The sequence below is a fragment of the Oryctolagus cuniculus genome, chromosome 10 (assembly GCF_964237555.1).
Source record: "Oryctolagus cuniculus chromosome 10, mOryCun1.1, whole genome shotgun sequence".
Lineage (NCBI taxonomy): Eukaryota > Metazoa > Chordata > Mammalia > Lagomorpha > Leporidae > Oryctolagus > Oryctolagus cuniculus.
In genome coordinates, this window is record NC_091441.1 from 50,733,726 (window position 1) to 50,758,821 (window position 25,096).

At 40.6% G+C, this 25,096-nt stretch overlaps 1 protein-coding gene across 2 annotated transcripts in view; it reads left to right on the forward strand.

Moving 5' to 3' along the window:
* The window catches only part of CHST9 (carbohydrate sulfotransferase 9), a 306,919-nt gene that overhangs the window by 245,823 nt on the left and 36,000 nt on the right, over positions 1–25,096 (forward strand). For both annotated transcript variants that reach the window (XM_051851321.2, XM_070050355.1), the window contains exon 5: positions 20,411–20,448. In XM_051851321.2, coding sequence (XP_051707281.2) covers positions 20,411–20,448 — 38 coding nt within the window. The remainder of the gene's footprint in view (positions 1–20,410; positions 20,449–25,096) is intronic.

Here is a 25,096-nt window from a genome sequence, read left to right on the forward strand (position 1 = left end):
GGCTTCTTGCTAATGCATACCCTGGAAGGCAGCTGAGATGATTAATGTGATTGAGTTTCTAACATCCAGTTGGGAGACCTGGATTGTGTTCCTAGCTCCTCATTCCCAGCTTCTTCCTCAGCCCAGTTAAGCTATTACAGGCCTCTGAGAAGTGAACCAGCAGATAAGAGCTGACTCACTGTATCTATCTACCTATCTATCCATCTATCTAGCTCTGTCTCTCAAATAGATTTCTTATTTTAAAATAAATAAGTCAGTAAATTTTAGAAAATTAACTTCAGACTGTGCATAGAAAGTCTATATGAAACTTAAATGAATTTCATATTTCAATTGGGTTCATATCCAAGATATCTCATTAAGTATATGTAATTACTCCAAAGTCTAAAATTCAAAAACACTTCTGGTTCCAAGCATTTTGAAAAAGTGAAATGCAACCTGTATAACCATAAAAACATATACATATCCTTAGCTCAGAGAGGTATATGTTATATATTTTTAAAATAACTAAGAGTCCTCCATTGAATGAATGTACTAGTGCTTATTTCTCATGAATTGTTTCTAGTCTTTTGCTCTTAATGTAATGCTATAATGAATAACCATGTGCCTTTTTTGTATTTTTGGAGATGTATTTTCAGGGTAAAATAGAAGTATAAGTCAAAAGGAATTGATAGAAAAATTCATATTTTGTCATATTAGACACTGACAAATTCTCTTCCTAAGGTGTCTGCAATGTAAGAGTGAGTCCCTCCCTACTTCTTGGGCTCCTTGACTTCTTGATCCAATGAAACCACACCCTTCTTCAATTTCTTGTACCTTTCTGGCCACTGTCTATCTTTCTGAGCTCCTCTTCCTGTGATCACACTTTAGCCCTATTTTGTTTCACCATATCCATTCTCCCTAAGTAGTGTCGTCCACTGTTCACTCAATAAATAGTCATGTTCTCATGACTTCCACACCTACAATTGTAGTTCATGCAGCTCCCTGGATCTTCAGAGATCCATCATGAGCTCATAATATTTTCCATATTAATACTCAAGTATGGCCATCTATTCATCAGCCTGCTCAACATTTCCATATATGTCTGTAGATGTAGATATTGAAACCACGGACAAAGTGGAACTCACTTCATGGTCCTCTAAAACTGCTCCTTAAATGGCTCCACTATCTGAGAAGACATCAAACATCCAACCCACAAGTTGTTCAGGTTTTTCCCTTTTACTTACCCAGTGAGCAGCCAGTTTTGCCTCCTGCACATTTCTGGAAAGAGTACCTCTTCTACATCTGGACACCTTGCCTTCTCTCAGGTCCTCCTCACCTCTCCTTGAGAACACTTCAATGATCTCCTGTCTTGTCCTCTGCCTCCACTCTAGTCATTCTGAAAATCATCATGATTCAACAGCTACAATGAGATTTCTATAGAGATTTCAAAGTTCTACACTGCTTACTGTGAAGAGCATTGAATTTACTGTTTATAATCACTACTGAATAGCTTATCAATAAAATTGATCTAAATTTCATGCATGCTCTGGTGTGTGTGAAAGAAACCGTAAGTGGCAATTTGAAATGAGAAGTGGTGTTCACAGGCTACCTTCCGAAATGGACCCTTGCTGGGGTCTGGACTGTTAGAAAGACAGCATAACATATCTGGCTATTTAAACAAGAACCAGCATCACTCTAGCTTAATTGTTTTTTTATATAACAACTATTTCCTAACAGAGGAAAAAGAAAACTCTCTGTAAGCAGTGAATTCAATCAAAGTCACAGAGAAAGGATTTTCTCCTTATATAAGTTTGTGATTAGAGGTTCAAACTATTGAAATATTATTGACCCTAACTTGATAAACAGAAAAAGATGGATTGAATGAGACAGTGAGAGGAGATAAATTACCTTCTTAAGTTCTTATTTATACCACTTATGTGTATGTTTAAATATAAGGAAAATTACAGGGAAGTAGGTATTCATTATAACACTATAGCAAATAAATATTATTTGCCTGCACAAGAAGACTGGAAAGATTTATGTTCTCTGTTCTTTTGAAGGAAAAAAAAAGAACAGGATATTTTAAAATAGAAAATCACATAGCAACTCATGTATAAAATGGCTTAGGGTTTAAGTTACTTGTTCAAGTTATTACTGGCATAGCAACAATCAAATCTGACCAGAGGTATAAGTTTTCCAGGTAGAAGAAAAGAAAATAATCCAGTCACAATTCTGAAATAAAATAATCAACACATTTACTGCTAAGTTAAAAACACACACACACAAGCTTCAAAAAACAAGTCTTTTTTTTACAAAAAACAAGAAGCTATGATTCAATTCTGACTCTAGTGAATATTAAATGATTCCCCCTAATTAAATTTCAGTGATGTAAAATAAGTAAGAATCTGATTAGAGAATTCTCTATGGTATAATCATGGATCACATTCAACTTTGTCATTTACACTCTTTATTGGGTGTTTTAAAAAATAAGAGCTGAAAAATTAATAGTTTCCCACCATTCAATCAATTTTATGATTCTACCCCCCAAAAGCAGACCCATTTCCAAAGGGAATTAGAATGAGAATTGGGACTTCAGAAATGTAAAACAAGTAAACAAATGGAAAAATACCCCAAATGCCAAAAAATATACAAAAAAGAAAGGGAGATTATGCAAAAGTATAAGAACCATAGATCTAGTCTCCACTGTTGGGATTATACAGGAAAATATCTAGTAGGTTATTACTCAGAAAATGATGCCGCCAACCAGCTACCTCTTTTTTTTTTTAAGATTTGTTTTACTTATTGGAAAGACAGAGTTATATAGAGAGGTAGAGACAGAGAGAAAGAAAGGTCTTCCATCTGCTGGTTCACTCCCCAAATGGATGCAATGGCTAGAGCTGGGCCAATCTGAAGCCAGGAGCCAAGAGTTTCTTCTGGGTCTCCCACGTGAGTGCAAGGGCCCAACGACCTGGGCCCAACCAGCTACCTCTTTATATGTGATCTCTGCAATGCCATTGGGTCACTCACTGATCGCATGAGGGGGTCTTCAAAAACTCATAGAAACTGTATATTATGCAAAAAAAAATCTACACATGATTTTAAAAACTTGTGGCAAAATGTATCTTTAATTTCACTCTGGCAAAAAAAAAAAAAAAAAAAAAAAAAAAAAACCTAAATGAAAGATCTCTGTGAGTGAGATCCCAGTGGAAAGAACAGGTCTTCAAAGAAGGAGGTACCTTTCTCTGAAGGGAAGAGAGAACCTCCACTTTGACTATGACCGTGTCTAAACAAGATAAGAATTGGAGAACTCAAAAGGCTTCCATAGCCTTGGAAACTCATGACTGGAGCATAGGGAGATTACTGATGCCATAAACAGGAGTGTCAATTTGTAAAGTCAACAACAGGAGTCACTGTGCACTTACTCCTCATGTAGGATCTCTGTCCTTAATGTGCTGTACATTGAGATTTAATGCTATAACGAGTACTCAAATAGTATATTTCACTTTGTGTTTCTATGGGGGTGCAAACTGTTAAAATCTTTACTTAATGTATACTAAACTGATCTTCTGTAAAAAAAAAAAAAAAAAAAAAAAAAAAAAAAAAAAAAGAAAGAGAAATTATCAATTCCCAACTTGACTCTCACTGGGATTAAACATGACAATAGGTCTGATCTGATTTCATCATCATTTAAAAAATCATCTATTATTTTTCACTTTATGTTTCTGTGTGGGAGCAAACTGTTGAAATCTTTACTTAATGTATGCTAAACTGATCTTCTGTATATAAAGAGAATCGAAAATGAATCTTGATGTGAATGGAAGGGGAGAGGGAGTGGGAAAGGGGAGGGTTGCGGGTGGGAGGGACGTTATGGGGGGGAAGCCATTGTAATCCATAAGCTGTACTTTGGAAATTTATATTCATTAAATAAAAGTTAAAAAAAATGAAAAAAATGTATCTTTAATTTAATTTTTCTGTAAACTTTTTGAAGTATCCTCATAAACAGGGGCCATTGAAAACGGCATAACTTGCAATTTCTGTCTATAGAATCTGAGTGAACAAACTCTCTGGAGGTAAATTAATGTCATGCTTGTGTTAGAAGAGCTGAGAGACTGACTAACAATCACAAAAATGAACAGTACTCCCAGCTAGTTCTAGCCTTAAGTAAGTAACTGTTGATATACAGAACAGATCACTGAAAAATCTACATTTATTGTCTATAGTTCCTGGAACTCTAAAAGCTAGCTGAGAAGAAAGACAAGCTGTCCCATCTGGGTGAAGTTAATATAGAAGAAAAATCAACTATCCCATTTGGATATTGGCTTGAGGGGTTTATTTTTTTCTTCTTTTTCTGGAGGGGGAGATGTTGATTTCTTGGTAGTGTTGTTTGATTTTGCTTTCTACGAAAAAAAATTCTTGCTTAAATTTACAGAGAAAGAAAATGACATCCCATTTCTATCAATTTCATTTTTCTTAAAAAAAAAACTGGAATTTCTCAACACTTCTAAAGTTAAACAGAAAGAGAACACTTACTTTTAATAAGAAAATGTATTCTGCTCTAAGAGATCATGAGACCCAATGTCTACCATTGATTGCTTATGTGGTTTCGTTTCATTTGCTGGGTAGTTCTAAGGCATTGAGAGGTCATCAGAGAGATTTAGAAACTGAGAGCACTTGGGATTTGTAAATTTAGCAGGAAATTAGTAAAGTTCAGTAGTTTTAGAAAGATCAATGGATGTAAAGGAAAGAAAATGAATTCGATTTTAAAATATTAGATGCCAGATTAAAATTCACCCCAAGAAGCATAAAAGGTAAATCAGAAAGGTGCATATGTTCCCTCCCAAGGCATGTTTTGCATGACAGTCAGAACTGGCTCCTAGAGAGGCACCAGCCTCCCAGAGCTCCCAGTACTCTTGAAGTTCCTGCTGCCTGTGGCAACCAGCCTCCCCACAGGACTGAAAGCAGCAGGCTTCTTTCTCCTGTGCAGGGTGGTAGTCTACAGAATGGAGGCCAAGAGTAGAATTTGGATTAAAGTCTGCACATCTATAGCTTAAAGTAAATATAGGTTCCTGAGCAACTTAGTTGCATTTATTTGGCCAAGCTAAAGTTCTTGGGTAGTTGCTAATTATTTAAATTTGGCTAATTTTTTTCATTTTTGATTAATTATTTTTGACATTAAAGTGTGTGTGTGTGTGTGTGTGTGTATCATTTCTAATTCTTGCCCATGGTCCGTGGTCATTCCAGAATACAATAATTTGTTATCTTAAAATTTGTTCTTCTTCTTCTTAACCACATTTGAAAACAGTTCCCATCTGGATTTAAACAATGTAGTTTTTTCATCCTTAGCTGGGGAACCCTGTGATGTGAGGGAAAGAGAACTAAGAGTCATTACTGATGCCAGGTAAAGCTTTATACATTGTCAAAAATGATCCTGTAAGGATATTTGCTAGCCTTTTAATAATTTTATTTATCTAAAAAGAGTGACAGAAAGAGAGAGTGAGAAAGAGAGAGGGAGAGACACAGACCTTCCATCTACTGGTCCACTCCCCAAACAACCACAGTGGTCAGACTGGGCCAGAGGTAAGGCAGGAATCAGGAATTCCATCTGAGTCTCCCACATGGGTGAAAGGGGTTGAGCTACTTAGGCCATTTTCCACTACTTTCCCAGGTACAGTAGCAGGGACCTGGCTTGGAAGTGGAGCAGCCAGGACTCTGACTGGTGCTCTTCTATGAGATGCTGGCATCACAGGCAGTGGCTTAACCTGCTATAAGACAATGCTAACCCCTTTTAGTCTTATTTTACAGCTGAGGATGTTCAGGAATGCAGAAACTGGGATTCAATCGAGTTACCTGGTTCCCATTCTTTACCTTCATGGAAATCTGAGTTCTAAATCTGAGTTCTACATTCAGTTCTGCTGCTATGATGGTTGGGCTCCTGAGACAAGTTCCAAACTTTCATCAGCCTCAGTTTACAGATAGAAAAATCAGCCCAATTTTCTGCTAAAATGATTTCCTTTTAGTTCCACAGTCAGTAAGAACTTTAACTCCCAAGTCAAAGTTCTAGTTCCCAATAGTAAATCCTTGTGGTAATATAGAGAAAGGGTCTCTTCTTATTAACTGTGGATGATGTAAAGTTTTTATTCATCATCTGATTGTTCAAATATCAATAAAACACAACTGTTTTCCAAAATCCTCATCTTGGGACTTAGTTCTTTCTTTATATTTTGAGAGTCTTCCATCCTGTAGGCTCTTTTACCACTCTGTGGAAGATTGCCTGATCTTGACCTCTAACCTTTTCTGAGCTCTACCTTTGCTTTCCCAGGATGTCTTACCAGTATTTGAAACTAAACAAATACTAAAGTGAGGTTATAATTCCATCTTCTCCATAATCATCAAACATTTCTTTTAACTGACCTTATTTCCACCTTTGCATTAAAAGCATCTTTTTCCAAGAACCCAAGCTTCAAATCTCAGTTGCCTTTGACCCCTCTCATTCCCATTTCACTATCCCCCCGACCTGAAGTCCAGTCCACTCTAGTCATACCATGTGTCTCACATTCATCTATAATCTTCCATCTCCTTACTAGTACCCCACATCCTCACTCAAGCCACACCACTGTTAGACAGTTCCTCCTAAAACACCATCTGGATCACCCCCTGGCTTAGAAGTCATCAAGGACTCCCTTCCCAGAAAGAGCAAATGCTTCCTTAAGTATTTGGAGGCCTCCATGATATTGGCTGATCATATACATGCTAAGATACTACTCTTCAGTCTCTTTGAATCACTTATTGTCCTTCACAAATGCAAAATTGAATTGAATGCTCAAGTATATTTATAGACAAGGAAAACAAGCCAGCATTAATGCATCTGTCTTGGGCTGAATTAATTCCTGAGATTCTAGATCATTAACTGAAACTATTTACGGTTATTGAGCCATCACTGTAGCCACTTCACATACTTTTTGCAATGAAATAAGGAATAATAATCAACAATTTACTTTTTCACCTCACAGACATAAAGTGTGTCAAGATGCTTTACTGCCTCTCTTTCACACATGTGTGCATATTTACACACATACATGCATACCACATAACACAATCCACACATACACACAATCTAATTGCATCACAGCTGTCTTCGAAAAATGGATAACTGCATCTTCAGAGCAAAATTCTCTGATGGTGATGAGAATTAAGTCACTCATTATTATGATGTGGGTCATTGTTATTACTATTTCCATTATCATTTAAAGTCCAGATTTGGTGGCTGGCTTTTTCTGCAGAAGAGTTGCAAACAATGAATACAGATTTTAAAAATAAGAGATCAAGGCAGGAGCTACAAATGACACCTTAAAAAACCCTGTTTTCTAGATAGCTCTCAGTAGGGAATAAAAAGCAATTGATAGCTCTCTTTAGGACAAAAGTGGAGAGATAACATGTCTACACTATATATATTAGTACATGGTCTTCTTGGCCATCTGTCACAGAAACAGACTGACTTCCACCAACAGTTTACATCAAACTCATTTTCTAGACAAAGAAACTGAGGCTTGACAGGGAATGAAGTATCATCACCGGGAGGGCATCCTGAGCTCCCGTAATTCACTTTGCCCCTGGCTTCCTGCACTCCTCATCCTTTTTCTTCTCAGTGTTTCAGGGCATTGTTCCTTCAGTTTGCACTGAGTTGGTTGGAGGTAGGCACCATAGGTTTGATTGATACAGCAATTTGCATCTCAAGGCATCGCTCGATAAATACAGTGCAATGAAAGGCTACTCTCTCACAAGCCCATTTCCCCCTCTGGGCTGACTTTAGAAGCTCATTGATGTCACTTCCTTCCTCAGTCAGCAAGTGAATTTTCTTTAATTCTCAAGACCAGCTGTCCATGCTGTCAACAGAAAGTTATTAAAATTCCTTTAAAGCGAATAAAAATAGCCTAAAAGCAAATGCACTTGGAAACAGGAAAGAATCAGTATGCAAAGTCCACAAACCTCTGAGCAAAATAATGTTGATCCAACCAGAGATTTCAAACATTGTATATTCAAGATGCCAGGAAAAATAATTAAAAGATGCTAAACCACACACTCCTTAATCTTTTATTAGCAAAGGCTCATACAGTTAAGATGTATCCCCTAAATTCCATTCCTCTTTTTCAAATATGATGTGAATAAATTTGGGAAGGACTTAGGTTCCCCTTAAGTGGGATTCCCTGCTTTGTTTCTTGCATAAGCCAGAGAACATTTACGTCTCCACCAGGCTGAGGCCATCCACAAGAAGAGAAAAACATTATCATTAGCGGCACTCATTGTCTCTAGGGTCACAAAATAGTCACATCATTGTGTATTCCAATTTATTATAGTTTTAATGGCCAGAAAGAAGAGATCATTTTTCTTATATTTAAAAAGTTACAACTCACAGAAATGACCTATCTGGCTCTCATATCCCCCTAATCCTCAACTGTCTGACCTCAGTTAAAGGAAGGTGCATTCTTACCTCCCAGATCAACCCTTTCTTTACTGTTCAGTCTGCCAGCAACTGGGTACCTACCTTGTGGTCTGTGTAGAACCATACCTGTACCCAGGTCCCTCTAAAGCATAGGTGCATTTACTGCCACTTATATCACCTGCAGTCACCTGCCACTTCCGTATGCGTACAGATGCTGTGGATGCTAGGTTCACTCTGACCTGTTGCCAAGGAAACTTGTACCCAGCCTATCCTGAGAGCACAAGACACAGCCAGGTTTTTTACCTTAGGTTCCTGCCCAGATTCAGATTCAGCCTGTGCTGGTGCTAATGAGCTTCTCACCATCTGAGGCTACCCAGTGATACACACTACACAATGCAATTAAAAAGAGTCCTACGTACTTGCTATAACTGTGCTATAAACATCATTTTACTAAATATAAGTTGGGCGAATCTCAACTAAAAAGACAATTATAATGTTGTTGATCTTCAGGAAACTACAAATCATTTTTTTTTTTTTGACAGGCAGAGTTAGACAGTGAGAGAGACAGAGAGAAAGGTCTTCCTTCCGTTGGTTCACCCCACAAATGGCTGCTATGGCCAGTGCGCTGCGCCAATCCGAAGCCAGGAGCCAGGTGCTTCCTCCTGGTCTCCCATACAGGTGCAGGGCCCAAGCACTTAGACCATCCTCCACTGCCTTCCAGGGCCACAGCAGAGAGCTGGACTGGAAGAGGAGCAACCGGGACAGAATCTGGTGCCCCAACCGGGACTAGAACCCGGGGTGCCAGCGCTGCAGGCGGAGGATTAGCCAAGTGAGCCAGGGCGCCGGCCCACAAATCATGATCTTTAAATAATCTAGAGTTAACTCAGTCCTTTAATTTCCATAATTTGGAACAGTTATTGTATGCCTCATGCAGAACTAGAGTACTCTAGGTGATACATAAAATATGTCATGATTCCTGTTATTAAGATACATAAAAATTCTTCAAAACCCACTTGGTTACTAACACAAAAAGTGCCACTATCACCAAAAAAAAAAAAAAAAAAAAGTATTTGGCATAGTCCAGAAGTCATCAGCAGTCAACTACAGGTCCCAATATAGTTTATTTAATTATTTAATTATTTTATTTTATTTTATGGTTGTAGAGGCAGAGAGAGAGAGAAATCTCCTGTCTGTTGGGCACTCCCCAAATGCTCAGAACACCTGAGCGTGGACCAGGCCAGAGCAAGGAGCCAGAAACAAAATCTGAGTCCCCCACATGGATATCAGGAACTCAACTGGTTGAGCCATCACATTTCTGCCTCCTAGGGTGCACATTAGCAGGAAGCTGGAATTAGAAATGAAGCCAGAACTGGAATCCAAGACATTCTTATATGGGAGGTGGGTTCCCAAGCAGCATCTTAACCACTGCTCCAAAAGCCCACCCCCCATCTAATAATTTTTAACTCATAAACCTTGCATTTTACAGTGGAGCCAAGACCAGGAGCAACTGCCTTCAACATGTTGGAACTAGTCAAGACTCCACCCAAGGCAGGAGTTTGGCTTAGGGATTAAGACACCCTTATGCCAAATGAAAGTGCCTGGGTTTGAGTCCCTGCTCTGTTCCCAATTCAGCTTCTTGCTAATGCACAGCCTGAGAAGCAGTAGATGATGGCTCAAGTACTTGAATTCTGCTCCCCATTTGAAGACTGAGATGGGGTTTCAAGCTCCTGGCTTTTGCCTAGCCCAGCCCTGGCAATTGCAGGCATTTGGGGAGTGAACCAGCACATGGAATATCAATATCTCCCTCTCTCCTCTCTCCTCTTCTCTCTCTCTCTCTCTGACTTTCAAATAAATACTGTTAAAAAAAAAGAATCTTTGGGCCGGCTCTGTGGCGCAGTAGGTTAATCCTCCGCCTGTGGCTCTGGCATCCCATATGGGCGCCGGTTTGATTTCCGGCTGCCCCTCTTCCAATCCAGTTCTCTGCTGTGGCCTGGGAAAGCAGTAGAAGATGGCCCAAGTCCTTGGGCTCCTGCACCCACATGGGAGACTGGGAAGAAGCTCCTGGCTCTTGGCTTCAGATCGGCGCAGCTCCGGCTGTTATGGCCATCTGGGGAGTGAACCCACGGAAGGAAGACCTCTCTCTCTGTCTCTCCCTCTCACTGTCTGTAATTCCACCTCTCAAATAAATAAATAAAATATTTTTTAAAAAAGAATCCATCCACTGAACTTCTTTTCAATGATTCCATAAATATGTTTTCAAAATGTGGCGGGGGGCGGGGGTGGTATCAGCGCTGAGCCATGTCCTAGAGATACAACAATAAACAAAGTGAACCCAGTCTTTGAAATGAAGGAGCTTACATTATAGAATAAAACATTGCCAAGTAGTAAGCAAATATACAAATAAGTTAGTTGCAAACTGTGTAAGTGCTGTGAAAGAAGCAAATAATGAACTGAGGTCAGGAATCCCAAAAAATGGATGACCAGGGATGAATCCCTGGGTTATTAACAATAAACTGACACTTTAAAAAACACAAAAGAGCCAGCCCTCCTAAGTTGGAGAAGTAACATGTACAAAGGACCAGAAATAAACTTGAGACCAAAGTTGTTAGAGGATAGGAAGGAAAATGAAACAACAAGGTATGAGAGCCAGTATTGTGGCCTAGCAGGTTAAGCCATCACCTGCAGCACCAGCATCCCATATGGGTGCAGGTTTGTGTCCCAGCTGCTCCACTTCTGATAAGGCTCTCTGCTAATGCATCTGGGAAAGCAGCAGATGACCCAAGTCCTTGGGCCCCTGGTTCCGCGGGAAAAATCCAAAAGAAGCTCCTGGCTCCTAACATTGACCTGGCCCAAGCCCTTTTGGGGAGTGAACCAGCAGATGGAAGATCTCTCTCTCTCTTTCTCTCTCTCTCCACGTCTTGTTGTCTGTCTCCTTCTTTCTGTATAACCCTGCATTTCAAAGAAATGAAGTAAAAAAAAAGAAAACAAGCTGAGGCTGAAAGGTGAGCAAGTCAAATAGTGCAGGGCATGTGAGATGTAGTAAGGAATGTGGAAAGAGCCAAAGTGGAAGTAGGGAGACCCTAGACGGGTAAAGTCACAACTCAGGGTCAAGGCATTGATGTGCTGAACAAGGTAGTGGCTCTGGACAGAACAGCATGACTTGCAGATATATTCTAAAGATGCAGGTATATTTCTCTTGCCCATGGACTTGTCTGCCCCTCCCCCCACAATGTCTTTGGCTGCTATTGAGCTATTTTCTGGTCCCTGTGCCTTTGCATAATTAATGACTGCAGCTGTGTGCTCCTTTGCAAGGCAACGATGAAGCCTCTGTTCACCAAATTACCAAATCTGCCCCATTTCAGATCATTATATTTGTCCACTTCCCAAAATCCTCATCTTCCTTCTTTAAATACTCTTGATAGGGAAGTGGGGGGGTGTATTATTACAGAATTCCACAGTTGCACAGTAACAAATCACTCTGCATGTACAGATGGATAATAAACATATTTGTATCCCAGGAAAAAGGAATAAGTTCATAGTCTCACCTCCTTTCCCTTCTTGTATTCCAACACTTCACATGCAGCACCTTCAAAGGTGCTTCAAAGCTAAAGCAGGCTATAGTGCAGAAGTAGACACTACCATGGAAAAGGTAGGAATAGAGCCAACAAGCTCTTTTGGGAGCAGGGAACAAGCAGTTTGGGAGGAAGTGTCTTGTTCACATTGAGTCCCTGGGGCTCAGTACCCACAGATGACACAGGGTAGCTGATCAAACAGTATTTGTTGAGGAAGGGAATAAATATAGCCTGAGCCAACTCTTTCTGATCTTTATTCCCTACCTCCATTGGTTACTTACTTCTTTATAATATTTATTCAACATGGTCTGTTTATTTTTCCTCTATATCCCACCTCATTTCTACCTCCCTGGTCTAGGTGCCAATCCATCACCTAGTTTATCCACCACACAAAAGTCCCCTGCTGCTTCTCCAATTTCTCTGTCTACTCTGTCCCATGTATTCACCAGTTTAATTCTCCTTCATATCATGCCCTTGATGAAGAAAACATTATTGTCCCCAAATTATCTACTGCTACAAACATAAGGCAAGTCGCTTGTTCTCAGATCTCCCAAACCTGCCTGTGTGATACTACACTCCTCTCCTCTAATCATTTCATGATTCTCTTTACATTCTATGCATTTTTGAAGGTCTGATTCATGTTCTACCTTCTCATGATTCTAATGCATACATCCCAAGGATTGATCCTGTAACCAAACTTGCAGTAGTCCCTCATCATTCGCACGGGGATATGTTCCAAGACCCTCAAACAATGCCTGAAACCATGGATAGTACCAAAACTATATATGCTATGTATTTCTCCTATACATACATACTATGATAAGGTTTAATATATGTTAGGATCAATAAGAGATTAACAACAATAATAAAATACAACAACATGCTATAACAAAAGTTATTTAAAACTTGTGAACTGTTCATTTTTGGAATTTTCCATTTAATATTTTCAGAGCATGGTTAACCACAAGTAACTGAAACCTAAAAACTGGGGGCCAGCTCTGTGGTATAGTAGATTAAGCCTCCACCTGCAGCACAGGCATCCAGTTTGTGTCCCAGCTGCTCCTCTTCCAATCCAGCTCTCTGCTTGTGGCCTGGAAAGCATAGAAGATGCAGGATGTAAGGCCTCTCTCTCTGTCTCTCCCTCTGTCTATAACTCTGCCTCTCAAATAAATAAATATATTTTTTAACACGGAAAGCAAAACTGCGGATTAAGAGAGGACTACTATATTTTAGAGTTCTTGTATTCATCATTTCTTTAAGCATTTGCTCATACATGCCTACATCCAAATGATGTTCTTTAAATCCCTTAAGTAAAAGGCTAATAATAAATCAATTTAAAATGTAATCTGAGTTGTTCCTCACATATTTCTGCACAAGCTCAAGGGAGTATGAAAGTGTCTAATGGCAGCACATGTCCTGGAAACTTATTTGTTCCCTAAGACCAATCACATCAGTGGTTCCTCCTCTGTATGCCCTTAGCAGGTCACTCATAACTCTATTAAAGCACTTCAGGGAGTGATTGCAGTTTTTTTCTGCTTACCTCACTCATGCTTGAGCCTGACCTTCTTGAAGGCAGGTGTCCTGCTGTAGTTATCTTTGCATATCCAGCTTTTAAGAGGTATCTGACATAGTGAACGTATTGTATTTTTTAGGATGAAACAATGCTCTATTATGTTCCTACCTTCAGTTCAATAAATATGGTGAAATGGCTGGATAATGAGTGAGTGTCTGGTTTTGAAGGACCAAAGTGCTATCCATAGGAGATGGAATCTGTGAAAATCTTTCGTGTGTTAGAGCTCACCATTCAAAATAGACTTTAAACTGAAGATTTTTGCAGACTGTGCATGGCCAGAGAAAGTCTGTTAGCCTCCTACCTTTTCCCATTTTGCTGTGCGTTGGCATTTTTCTGAAGAGCAGATACCTAGCTCTTCTTACACTCCCAAAAGGGGCCTGTTTCCTAAAAGAGCTAGAACCACTGCTTTAAACTGTTTAGGCAGCAAAAGCACTTCCCCTGGAGTTTTAGTCAGTTTGAGGTGATTAATCAAACTACTTAACAATGGGAAGGACTAGTGAATCTCACTGCAAGTGTCTGGAGGATTTGAGTCAGTTGTCCTTGAATTATAAATCTCAGAGAAGCAGGTCTGCTCAGTGGTGAGAGTGGGTTGGAGGCATCTGTACAAATTCCATTCCGAAAGCTCGTGAGTAGAAGTAGACAGCAGTGTCTCAACCCCATCTTCATCATGGGATGAACCAACCATGTCCACACCTTTCCTCTGAAGTCACTGGGCTAAGGCGGTGGGGATAGCTTTGTCTGCACTCTGCTTAAGCTGCCACTTCAACAACCTTGCCAAGTAGGCTTATTTTCTCCCCTTCTAGTGCGCACTGAACTAAATCCAGAGGGACAAGACCCAAATATGAAACAACCATGACTGATTTTATCCTGAAAAATCAGCTGTTGCTAAGCATGGAGAGTGGCTATGTTGATCCTTAGAGTGCTGGGTGTCCTGTCACTGGTAGAACTTGTAAATTTGAACAAGTTTCTTCAAGTATCTAAGCCCTGGCCACCTAAAACATATTTTAAAAACAAAAACAGAAGTAAGAATTGTTAGCACACACAAGGGATCTGTGCACTTGGGGTGTCACAAAATAATTAACCTCAAGGAGGAGTTACTCAGAGGAAAGCACTACTGACTTGTGACAACTAAAGGAGATGGTGGGAAGGGAAGGTAGAGTTTCCTAAGGAAGCTGCGTCCCTGAGATGCAGTTTGCCAGGGCTTTTCTAGAAAGGGTCAGGGAAGCATCCAGGATGTAGGCAAGGGGAGTACAGTGGCCAGTCCTGCTCAAGCCACACCCATTCATACCTTATGTATTCACAACCCCAACTCACACTGGTTTCTTGCAAACATACCTGATGGACTGATGATCCTCCCAGGTCAGTGTTGCAAGGTAAGCCCTCCTGGGACAAATTCTCTCTTAAGGAAACTTTCAGATTCTCTGCCAAAGTCACACACTCTCCATTACAGAGCTCTGCTTCCTGGGTTGTTCCAGGGATAGAACGTCTGTGAAGTGCCAGACCAAGGCCTCACACACAGCAGTTCCTCAGCCACCATGGGCTCCCTTCCCTGTCCCCTGAGGAAGAGACAAAATGGAACAGTATAACACATTTTCCTTTGCTTCCTCTTATTGCTGTAACAGATTGCCACACATGTGATGGGTTAAAACAACACAAATGTGCTAAGCTTAACAGTTCTGCAGGTCAGAAGGGTTTCACCAGACTGGAGTCAGCATGTCTGCAGAGCTGGCTCTTCCTGGCAGCTGTAGGGGAGAAGACATTCCTTCCCTTTTTCAGATTCCAGATACTGCCCACAGCCCTTGGCCCATGGTCCCCTCCAACAGCTGCATCCCCCTAACCTCTGCTTCCCATATCTAATCACCTTCTCTCACGACCTCCACCCTCTTTCTCCTCTTATGACACAGGATACATCCAAATAACCCACAAATACTCTTCCCATCTCTAGATCCCTAACCTGGCCACATTTTATTTCTTTTTAAAGATTTATTTTATTTATTTGAAAGACAGAGTTACACAGAGAGGTAGAGACAGAGAGGTCTTCCATCCGCTGGTTCATTCCCCAGATGGCCGCAACAGCAGGAGCTGTGCTAATCCAAAGCCAGGAGCCAGGAGCTTCTTCTGGGTCTCCCATGTGGGTACTGGGGCCCAAGGACTTGGGCCATCTTCTACTGCTTTCCCAGGCCTTAGCAGAGAGGTGGACCAGAAGTGGAGTAACTGGGACTAGAACCAGCACCCATATGGGATGCCAGAGCTTCAGGCCAGGGCTTTAACCTGCTGTGCCACAGCGCTGGCCCCATAACCTGGCCACATTTTCAAAGTCCCTGTACCATGGAAGATACCAGATTCACAGGTCCTGGTGATTGGGAAGTGGGCAGTTTGGGAACCATTATCCTATCATTGCCATGTGAGCTTCCAATCTGTAGATACTTTCACTTTGATTATGGGAACAAGCAGCAGAAGATGGCCCAAATACATGGGCACCTGCACCCATGTGGGACACCTGGAAGAAGCTTTTGACTCCTGGCTTTGGTTTGGCCCAGTGCTGGCCATTGAAGCCATTTGGGGAATGAACCAGCAGATGAAAGATCACTCACTCTTGCTTTCTTTCTCTCCCCTTCTCTCTCTGTATCTCAGCCTTTAAATATTTAAATAAACAAATAAATCATTTAAAAAAAGTTAAATTAGTCACAGTATGAGATTAACAATAGCTAGCAAGAAAATAATTCTAACAGTATACTATAATAAAAGTTGTTGAAAACGTATGAATTGCTAGTCTCAGCTGTCTGAAACTGTACTTGGCCTTCCCAGCTACTTGAAACGCCCTTTTCTTATCCATTGCCTGTAAAATGTATACTCACTTCATTTTTTTTTTTTTTTTGACAGGCAGAGTGGACAGTGAGAGAGAGAGAGAGACAGAGAGAAAGGTCTTCCTTTTTTGCCGTTGGCTCACCCTCCAATGGCCACCGCGGCCGGCGCATCGTGCTGATCCGAAGCCAGGAGCCAGGTGCTTTTCCTGGTCTCCCATGCGGGTGCAGGGCCCAAGCACTTGGGCCATCCTCCACTGCACTCCCGGGCCATAGCAGAGAGCTGGCCTGGAAGAGGGGCAACCGGGACAGAATCCGGTGCCACGACCGGGACTAGAACCCGGTGTACCGGTGCCGCAAGGCGGAGGATTATCATTTCATTCTAATCCTCACAAATCTACGGAGGGATGGATTTGATCAACTCTTCACAATAGATGGACATGCAGGCCAGAGCATTACCTAACTGGCCCCAAATCAAGCAATTCATGACTGGCAGCACTGTAATTAGACAACAGGATGCCATCCAGCCCTCCTTCTAGAGTTTAGTGGGCTGCCACATTATTAGGATCCACTGATCTGATTGTTTTAGCTTTTAGTGTTCTCTTGAATCCCTCCAGATTTTCTTTGTTCTCTAAGGAAACAAAAGTAAGATTTTGCAGCCACCCCTGACACCCCAGTGTCTACACTCTCCAGATAGAAATCAAAGTTGAATGCTCATTTAAAATTGCAAATCTGTGCATGTAATTGTTAAGTTCTCTACCCATATCCTGGTCTAAATCCCTTTAATCAATGACTTTGCACTGCTCTTGGGATGATCATAATCTCTCAAAAACAAAGATGAGCATTTAGCACAGTGGTTAAGTCACCAGTTTGGAACTCACACCCTACATTGGAGTGCTAGGTTTTGAGCCCCAGCTCCACTTCCAGCTCCAGCTTCCTGCTAATAACGTGCTTCATGAGAGACAGCAAGTAATGGCTCAAGGAGATGGGTCACGGATACCCATATGGGAGACCCATATTGAATTCTTAGTGCCTGACCCTGCCCAGGCTGTTTTAGACATTTGGGGAATGAACAAGAAGGTAGAAGATCTGCCTGTCAGTCTCTCTGCCTTTCAAATAAATAAAACTAGTAAATGAATAGTGTACATGGGCTTACTGCTCTGTTCCCTGCCCTTCTGTCCAATGTCTCCTCACTCCAACCCCTCTCAGTCCCAACTCCAGCCACAGTGGTTTCCTTTCTGTGCCTGGAATGCACCAGATGCCCCACCCCCACCCCAGGGCCTTTGCACATGACTCTTTCTTTGCACACATTTTTTTCCTGTCTTCTTGGCAAAGAAAATTACTTATCACTTCTCAGATTTCAGTCCAAATGTCATTCCTTCAGGGAGGCCAAATTTGAATACTGGTGATCTGTCTATTCCAAAAAGCCAAGTTTTTCCCGCAAATAATGCTGCCTCTCTTTAAACACTGTGCATATAATCTGACAAGAGAAATACAAATAGTAAAACACATAAAGAGTATCTGATGGAACAATGTCCTTTTAAAATGAAGAAAATTGGCCCTTGTAATTTGGAAACTACATGTTTGTCACTGGGCATTTGCAGATGACAGCATGATCCAAAAGCCCACCCTTAATTCTGCTGTCCCATTTCCTGTATTCCTTAGACTTCTACTGTATCCTGTATGGCACCTAGCCTGGCACTCAAACTTACTAAAGTTTTTGTTTAAAAGATTCATTTTATTTATTTCAATGGCAGAGAGAGAGAGAGAGAGAGACAGAGACAGAGAAAGAGAGATCTTCCACCACTGGTTCACCCCCAAAATGACCACAATCATCAGGGTGGCAGGTGCCCAGGTACTAGGGCCATCTTCTGCTGGTTTCACAGGCACAGGCACACTAGCAGGGAGCTGGATTCAAAGAGGAGCAGCCAGGACTCAAGCTGGTGCTCATATGGAATGCAGGCATCACAGGATGCAACTTAATCCACTGTACAACAATGGTGGCCCCCTTAGTAAAGTTTTAAAGTATACTCACTATCAGATGATTAATTGATGGGCAAGTTCCACTTATTGCATATTTTTTAGGAAACAGGTTGGTAGTTTCTTACACAACTGAACGTACAAATACCATTCAATCCAGTAATTGTACTTCTAGTCATTTATTCCAAGGAACTGGAAATTTATGTTCACCTAAAACCTGTACAGAATGTTTATGGCAGCTTTATTCATAATGGCTAAAATCTAGAAACTACCTAGATATCCTTTATCAGGTAATTGTCTAAATGCTCTGGGGTACATCCACTTCATTGATATATACTATATGATTTCATATGTACAATGTCTTTGAAATAATAAAATGCTAGAAATGAAGAACAGAAGCGTGATGGCCAGGGGTTGAGGAGGGGATGGAGGTGAGAAAGAGATGATGTGGCAATAAAAGGACAACAGGGAGGTAATTACAATATTCTTTCCTTGACTGTATCAATGTCAATATCTTGGTTATAATAGTGTGCTATAGATTTTTAAGATTTACCAGTGGGGAAGATGTGTAAAAGATACGGTAAATCTCTCTGTAGTATTTCTTACAACTATATATGATCAACAGTTACGTCAATTAAAGATTAAAGGTTTTTTTGAAATGGACACATTCAATAAAGTATATGGGACACACTGAGGTGTTCACAAACACATATACCTATGGTGCCACAAAATTTCTTCTTTCCTTTTTTCTCTGGTGGTTTTGTTGTTATTTCTGTATTTTTTAAAGATTTATTTATTTATTTATTTATTTATTTGAAAGTCAGAGTTACAGAGAGGCAGAGGCAGAGAGAGAGGTCTTCCATCCACTGGTTCTGCAATGGCTGGAGCTGTGCCAATCTGAAGCCGGGAGCCAGGAGCATCTTGCGGGTCTTCCACGTGGATACAGGGGCCATCTTGTACTGCTTTCCCAGGCCATAGCAGAGAGTTGGATCAGAAGTGGAGCAGCTGGGACTTGAACTGGTACAGGCGGCAGCTTTACTCGCTATGCCACAGTGCCAGCCCCTGTATTTATTAGTACTAAGGATTTTATTTCCTTCTACTTCTGATGGACATGATATTGATCATTTTGAGGCTGTTTTCACAATGGGTGCCATTTATTATTTTAGAACCCTTATTCTGTAAGTCCCTCTGTGGCCTTTTATACATAGCTCTGAATTTTCTCTATCATGACCAAGATACCACTTAAAGAACTACTGGTTTGTACTTCAATATCTGGCAGTTCTGCAACAACAAAGTAGAATAGTATCTTCATCATTTCACACATAGGAGAGTTTGTAAAGGCAGCACTCTGCCCCCTGCCACCTCAAATCTCCTTGTCTGGTTCTCAAGGTTCATGAGCTCAGTGTTAGTATTGTACTTCAACAAGTGGCCATTGTTCAGAAACCTTTGATGATTGGCTGTTGATCAAATTTATCTTTGGTCCTTTTCATCTTGCCATCATTTCTTTGCCAAAGTTTAATACATTCTGCTGCTATCACCCTCATTGGATTCCCACTTTATTTTTTGTTATCTTTGCCTAATGCAGTTTATGTTTTGAATTTTTTTCCCATTTACTGGAATAATTTTAAGTGTCTATATTGTGATGTAAATCCCTGATCAGAGAACACATGCCTGCTATGGGAGGCTTATTTCATTTTATTTTCACTTTATTTGAAAGGCAGAGAGACAGACAGAGATCTGGTTCACTTCCCAAAGCCTCCAGCAGCCAGGGCTGCACCAGGCAAAAGCCAGGAGTCAGGACACAATCTGTGTCTCCCACATGAGACCCCTATATTTGAGCCATCATCTGCTGCTTCTCAGTATGCACATTAATAGGAAGCTAGATTCGAAGCAGAGGAGCCAGGACTTGCACCAGACACTCAGATAGGAAATGCAAGTATTCCAAGAAGTGACTTAACCACTGTATCCCTAGAGTTTTGACTAAGGAGAGAGCAGGCTCAGTTCAGCATTTTATTCATTTTTCATGCTTTCATGTAAACTTTCTTTCTGCTTTCTCTTTCAGTGACTACAGAAAAAAACCAAGAACATACCACCAAGCAGGTATTTTCTTATCATAAAATGTAATATAGACTTTTGTTTTAATTTTTACTAATTAAACATTTGTAAATGTAAAACAAAAGGGTATTATTGGATATGAGAATAAACCAGTCACATGTGGATGAACACACACTTTCTTTGTCTCCCTCTACCCCAATCTACCCAAAAAATGGCAAACAATATACAAACAGAATCTTCCAGTTCTAACTTGTAAGTGTTCTCCTGATCATATTGTTGCCTCTGTATTGATACTATCATGGCAGCAAACAGAGACTTCCATCTGTGACTCTACTCTGCAGCTTGCTCCCAAATAGCTAAAAACTGAACCCCTATCAGTGGAAATGTACCCCCAGTTGACTTTCCATTGACATCTTTCATTTCTACTCACAGTTAGCCAACACCCTCCTGTCTACTTCACTACCTTCTTACTTTTTATATTTTTGGTAGACATAGTCTTGGACCCATGATCACACATACAAACCAAGACTGACCTTCACTGGAAGCCTGCCTTACCCCTTTCTACCTTCTCTGTCCATAGGCCACTTTAGCTGCTATTTCTGCACATGCTGCCTGTGCACTAGATTCCAAGAATGCAGACACTGGCCTGGAGCAAAATATGTTCAGATTTCACTCACAGATACAAATCTGGATGTCTGTTTTCTTCCTCCTCTGGCATAAATTATAACTCGTCCTTGCCAAGGAGAAGAATGGTAAATCTACTTTTGCCCAAGCAAGGGTACATTTTTCTAGTGTACTCCAAGAGAATTTACAATTCTAGATCCCACTGTTAATGCACCCAAAGTTTAGGTTAGGTTCTACCAGATATCCTGCAAATCATCAAGCTTTGAACATGGTTAACTCACTTGACTAATATAATATACCACAGATTTAGTGGGCAGAATTGGAGGTCTCTCAGGCATCATTTGGCTTTTGAATTTAATTGTAAATGTTGACTTATAGGAACACCCACTTTTATACTTGAAATTGTCATCATTGTGTAATAGCAAAATCAGTTGGCCTTTCCAAATAGTTTATTTGCCTTCTGAATTTAGTTTCTTTATCATTGTGTTTTCAACTATTTGTACTGGTATGTACTCAAGGTAGTTTCATAACTGCAGTCGAGTTTATTGGTGTCATTTTTATTTATTTAAGTCACATAGGGGATATATTTCCTTATAAAAATACCTATTTATCACATTAATGTAACATGTAAAAGCAGTTGGTCAAAAATATATTAAGACCACTTCTTATGGGCAAATTTTCATTTCCATGTCTTCCTTACTTTTGCATTTGGCTAAACTAATAGAACATACAGACACCAAGACAGAACAGCAAATATGTACTGAAAATCTTACGCATTGATTTGATGCCAGATAAACGTATAATAGTTTCCATTCCCAATAACCAGGTGAAATTCTTTGGACTTTAACATATGAGGGAAGAGCCTTCATATTTTGTTTATACAGTCATTTCCAGAACAGATAGTTATATTATGCAATCGTTGTCTGCCAGCTTATGTTTCTAATCCTTTAATGGAATTTCTATTCATTCTCCCAAGTAAGGAGGTACTCCCACACTGAAGACCGCACTGGCAATACAATTCAAAGAGGCATCATACACCTTTAACTTCTCTAAATTCTGCAAAGAGTCATCACCTTTTTTCACAACACTGGCACCAAAACAATCTGGCTCTTGAAAAACATTTTTGAAAACTCACTTTGGATAATCAATGTGGTATTCTTTCTCTGAAAAGAATGTAAAATGGAGCACTGCTGAGTGCTAATCTTGCCTCTAAATCCTTCCCACGAGGCACCAGAGACTGTGTAATTACACTGAAATTGAAAATCAAGTCCTTCTTTTGTTTCCATTAGTCAGGCTATGAGCTGTGCACCAGTGTGAGAATCAGGGTTGGAGTGGAGGGGAAGCTCTAGCCTGCTGGCCAATATCCAGTGTGTGTTTTTAGACCACAGCTATTTTGCCACACCTGAGCTCTGAGAACAACTATTTGAGCCCTCTGGAGGAAATGCTGGATGCTTTCCTGTGTGATTCACTGGGGAAATTAGTATGCTTTTCAAAAGTAACTTGTTAACGCAGCTTGTTTACAAGAAGAGGACAAAAACGTGCAGTGAACTGTTTGGCAGCTTATGTCCCATTCTGGGATGAATGCATGGCCCATTTTTTTTTCAGCTGTCTCTTTGGCAAGTCAATGCTATAATAATTTACTATCTGAAAAAAAATTGTTCCTTGTAAGCACTGAAATCTTTAGGTTTTGGGAATAATTTTTGAAATGGTAGATTAAAGATAATTCCTTACAACACTACCAAAAAATTCTTTCACAATGAAATTAAAATATGGTCAGCATGATAATGGGAAAACTGAATGTAAAAAATTTTTAATTTAACTTTTGGAAACTACTTTGTTAACCATTGAAACTTAGAGTAAATTAATCCCTTCTGTTTATGTCTTTTCCTATAGTAGATCCTTGAAACTCAGTGTGAAGAAAATGTCTGGTGATTGTGCAATTAGGTGACAAAGAGGAACACTAAATATGTAGGACTATTTCATGTTCATCTCGTGGAGAATATTCACAATTCAATGACCACTCTGAGAAAACTTTGTCTTCATTTATTACCTTATCACCACCAGCATACCAATATAACTAAATGTTTGTTTCTTAGCACTATCAGAACTAACGGTCAAACTGTGTGGCTTAAAACCACAAAAAGTATTGACTCACAATTCTCAAGTCCAGAAGTCCACAATCAAGTTGTCACCAGGGCCAGGCTCCTTCTGAAACCTTTAGGGAAGAATGCTTCCTTGCCTCTTCTTTGCTTCTGGTGGTTGCCAAAAATCCCTGGCATTCCTTGGCTTGTAGTCTCACCACGCCAATCTCTGCCTATGCCATCACATGGCTGCTCCCCTCCCCCAGCATATCCCTCCTCTTTCTGGACAGTCTCCAGCCATGTTGGCTTAGGGCCTACACTCATAACATGATGACTCTGTAAAGACCCCATTTCCAAATAAGATTACATTCATGGATATTGGACTAATAATTCAACACATTTGTTTGGGGGACACAGTTCAATCCATAACAAACCAGAACCTCAGACATCTACACTCCCTCCATCCTTTTGACTACTGAGCACTTTTGGTGTGATCTTTGCATGCCTCTCCAGTCCAGCAGCTCCTCACCATGGCCCCTGCTTCAGTCCAGGCTCCACTTCCGTTGCTTAGTGGCTGCCCAAGGCTCTCCTGTCAGTCTCACCACATTTCTGTTCATCTTTCATTCTGCTGAGGTTTGCTTTCTAAATAACAACCTTGTATCCCTTCTCCATTGAAAACAAATTCGAAAAATCTCCCCCATGTTTAACAGCAGTTATTAACCTTGCTTGTGCAATGCAATCTCATTTTAAATTTATAAGCACAGATCACGAAACCCCAGCCCCAACTCCAGGCCCAAGCAGTTCTAGATGGGTAGTTGTAGAGAGTTGGGTCCAGACATAGCACATCCATTAGACCAGACCAGGACAGTCATGTGCTTTACATGGCTCCAGACATCACAAACCCAGCAATACAGAGATGTGAGTATTTTTTTTTCCTTCTAGGTCTCATGTTTAATAGTTTTATATCCAATTGAGCACACATGAAATCTGGTAGAAAGACATAGCTGCTGAATTGGGCCCTTTGTTTAGACAGGGTAGGACTGGACTGGGACATAAAAAGCACAGCTTGTGCTTGGCAGATCCAGAGAAAGAGGCTGCTCTGGTTTCGCAAAATGAGGGGATAGATGGACAGATCGTGTTCCCCAGGAAGCTGTACTCCAGGCTCCTGCTGGGTTGGGGGAGGGGTGAGTGGAATGGATATATATAGTTTTGGATAGGGCTTAGAACCTCCTGGCAATCTGTAGTCAGAAAACTGAGGCTTGAAATAAGAGAACCTGCTCTGTAGTCACCTGGAGACCTGATTGAGGCATTCCCCAGCCTTGATGGGGGTAGGGATGGTCACTTCCCAGGAGTTCCCCAGCCGGGTTCCAGCTTCCACCCTGCCCTCTCCTTGAAGATATATGGGACCACCTAGGGAATCTAGTTGGCAGAATGGCTTTCAAGAAGAGAGGCCTTTCAGAGCAATGAAGCAGGCCACAGACCTGGGTGGGAACAAGGACCAAGTCTTGGGTATAGCCCCCTCTAACACTGAAGTATTTGCACATCCATCTATACTCCTGTTCTAGGCCCCACCAATACTGGGGGCAATCCCACTGGACATCTACAACATTAAAAACTCAATATATGATTCTAGTGATTTAAGATTTAACAAACACATGCCTGCTGTCTACAGAGTAAATTCCTAACATTATGAAATCCAAGGCCACATGATTCTGTGCTTGGTTGGTGAAGATACTCCCCACCATCCTAGACTTAATTCCCGCTCTACTCTTTTATATAAAACTTCTGTGTCCTTTATGAAACAATTCCACCAACATACCAACCTCCTTCTCTGCATGTGCAAAATTTACACAATGTTTTCCTTTCACACAGTTAAAAAATAAATTCTCCCTCTCCTATGTCTTGTTCTATTTTGTCTGCTCTTTTGCTTTAGACGTTTACTTTTTCTACTCTATAATCTAATCATTTATATCCCAATATGATCGTTA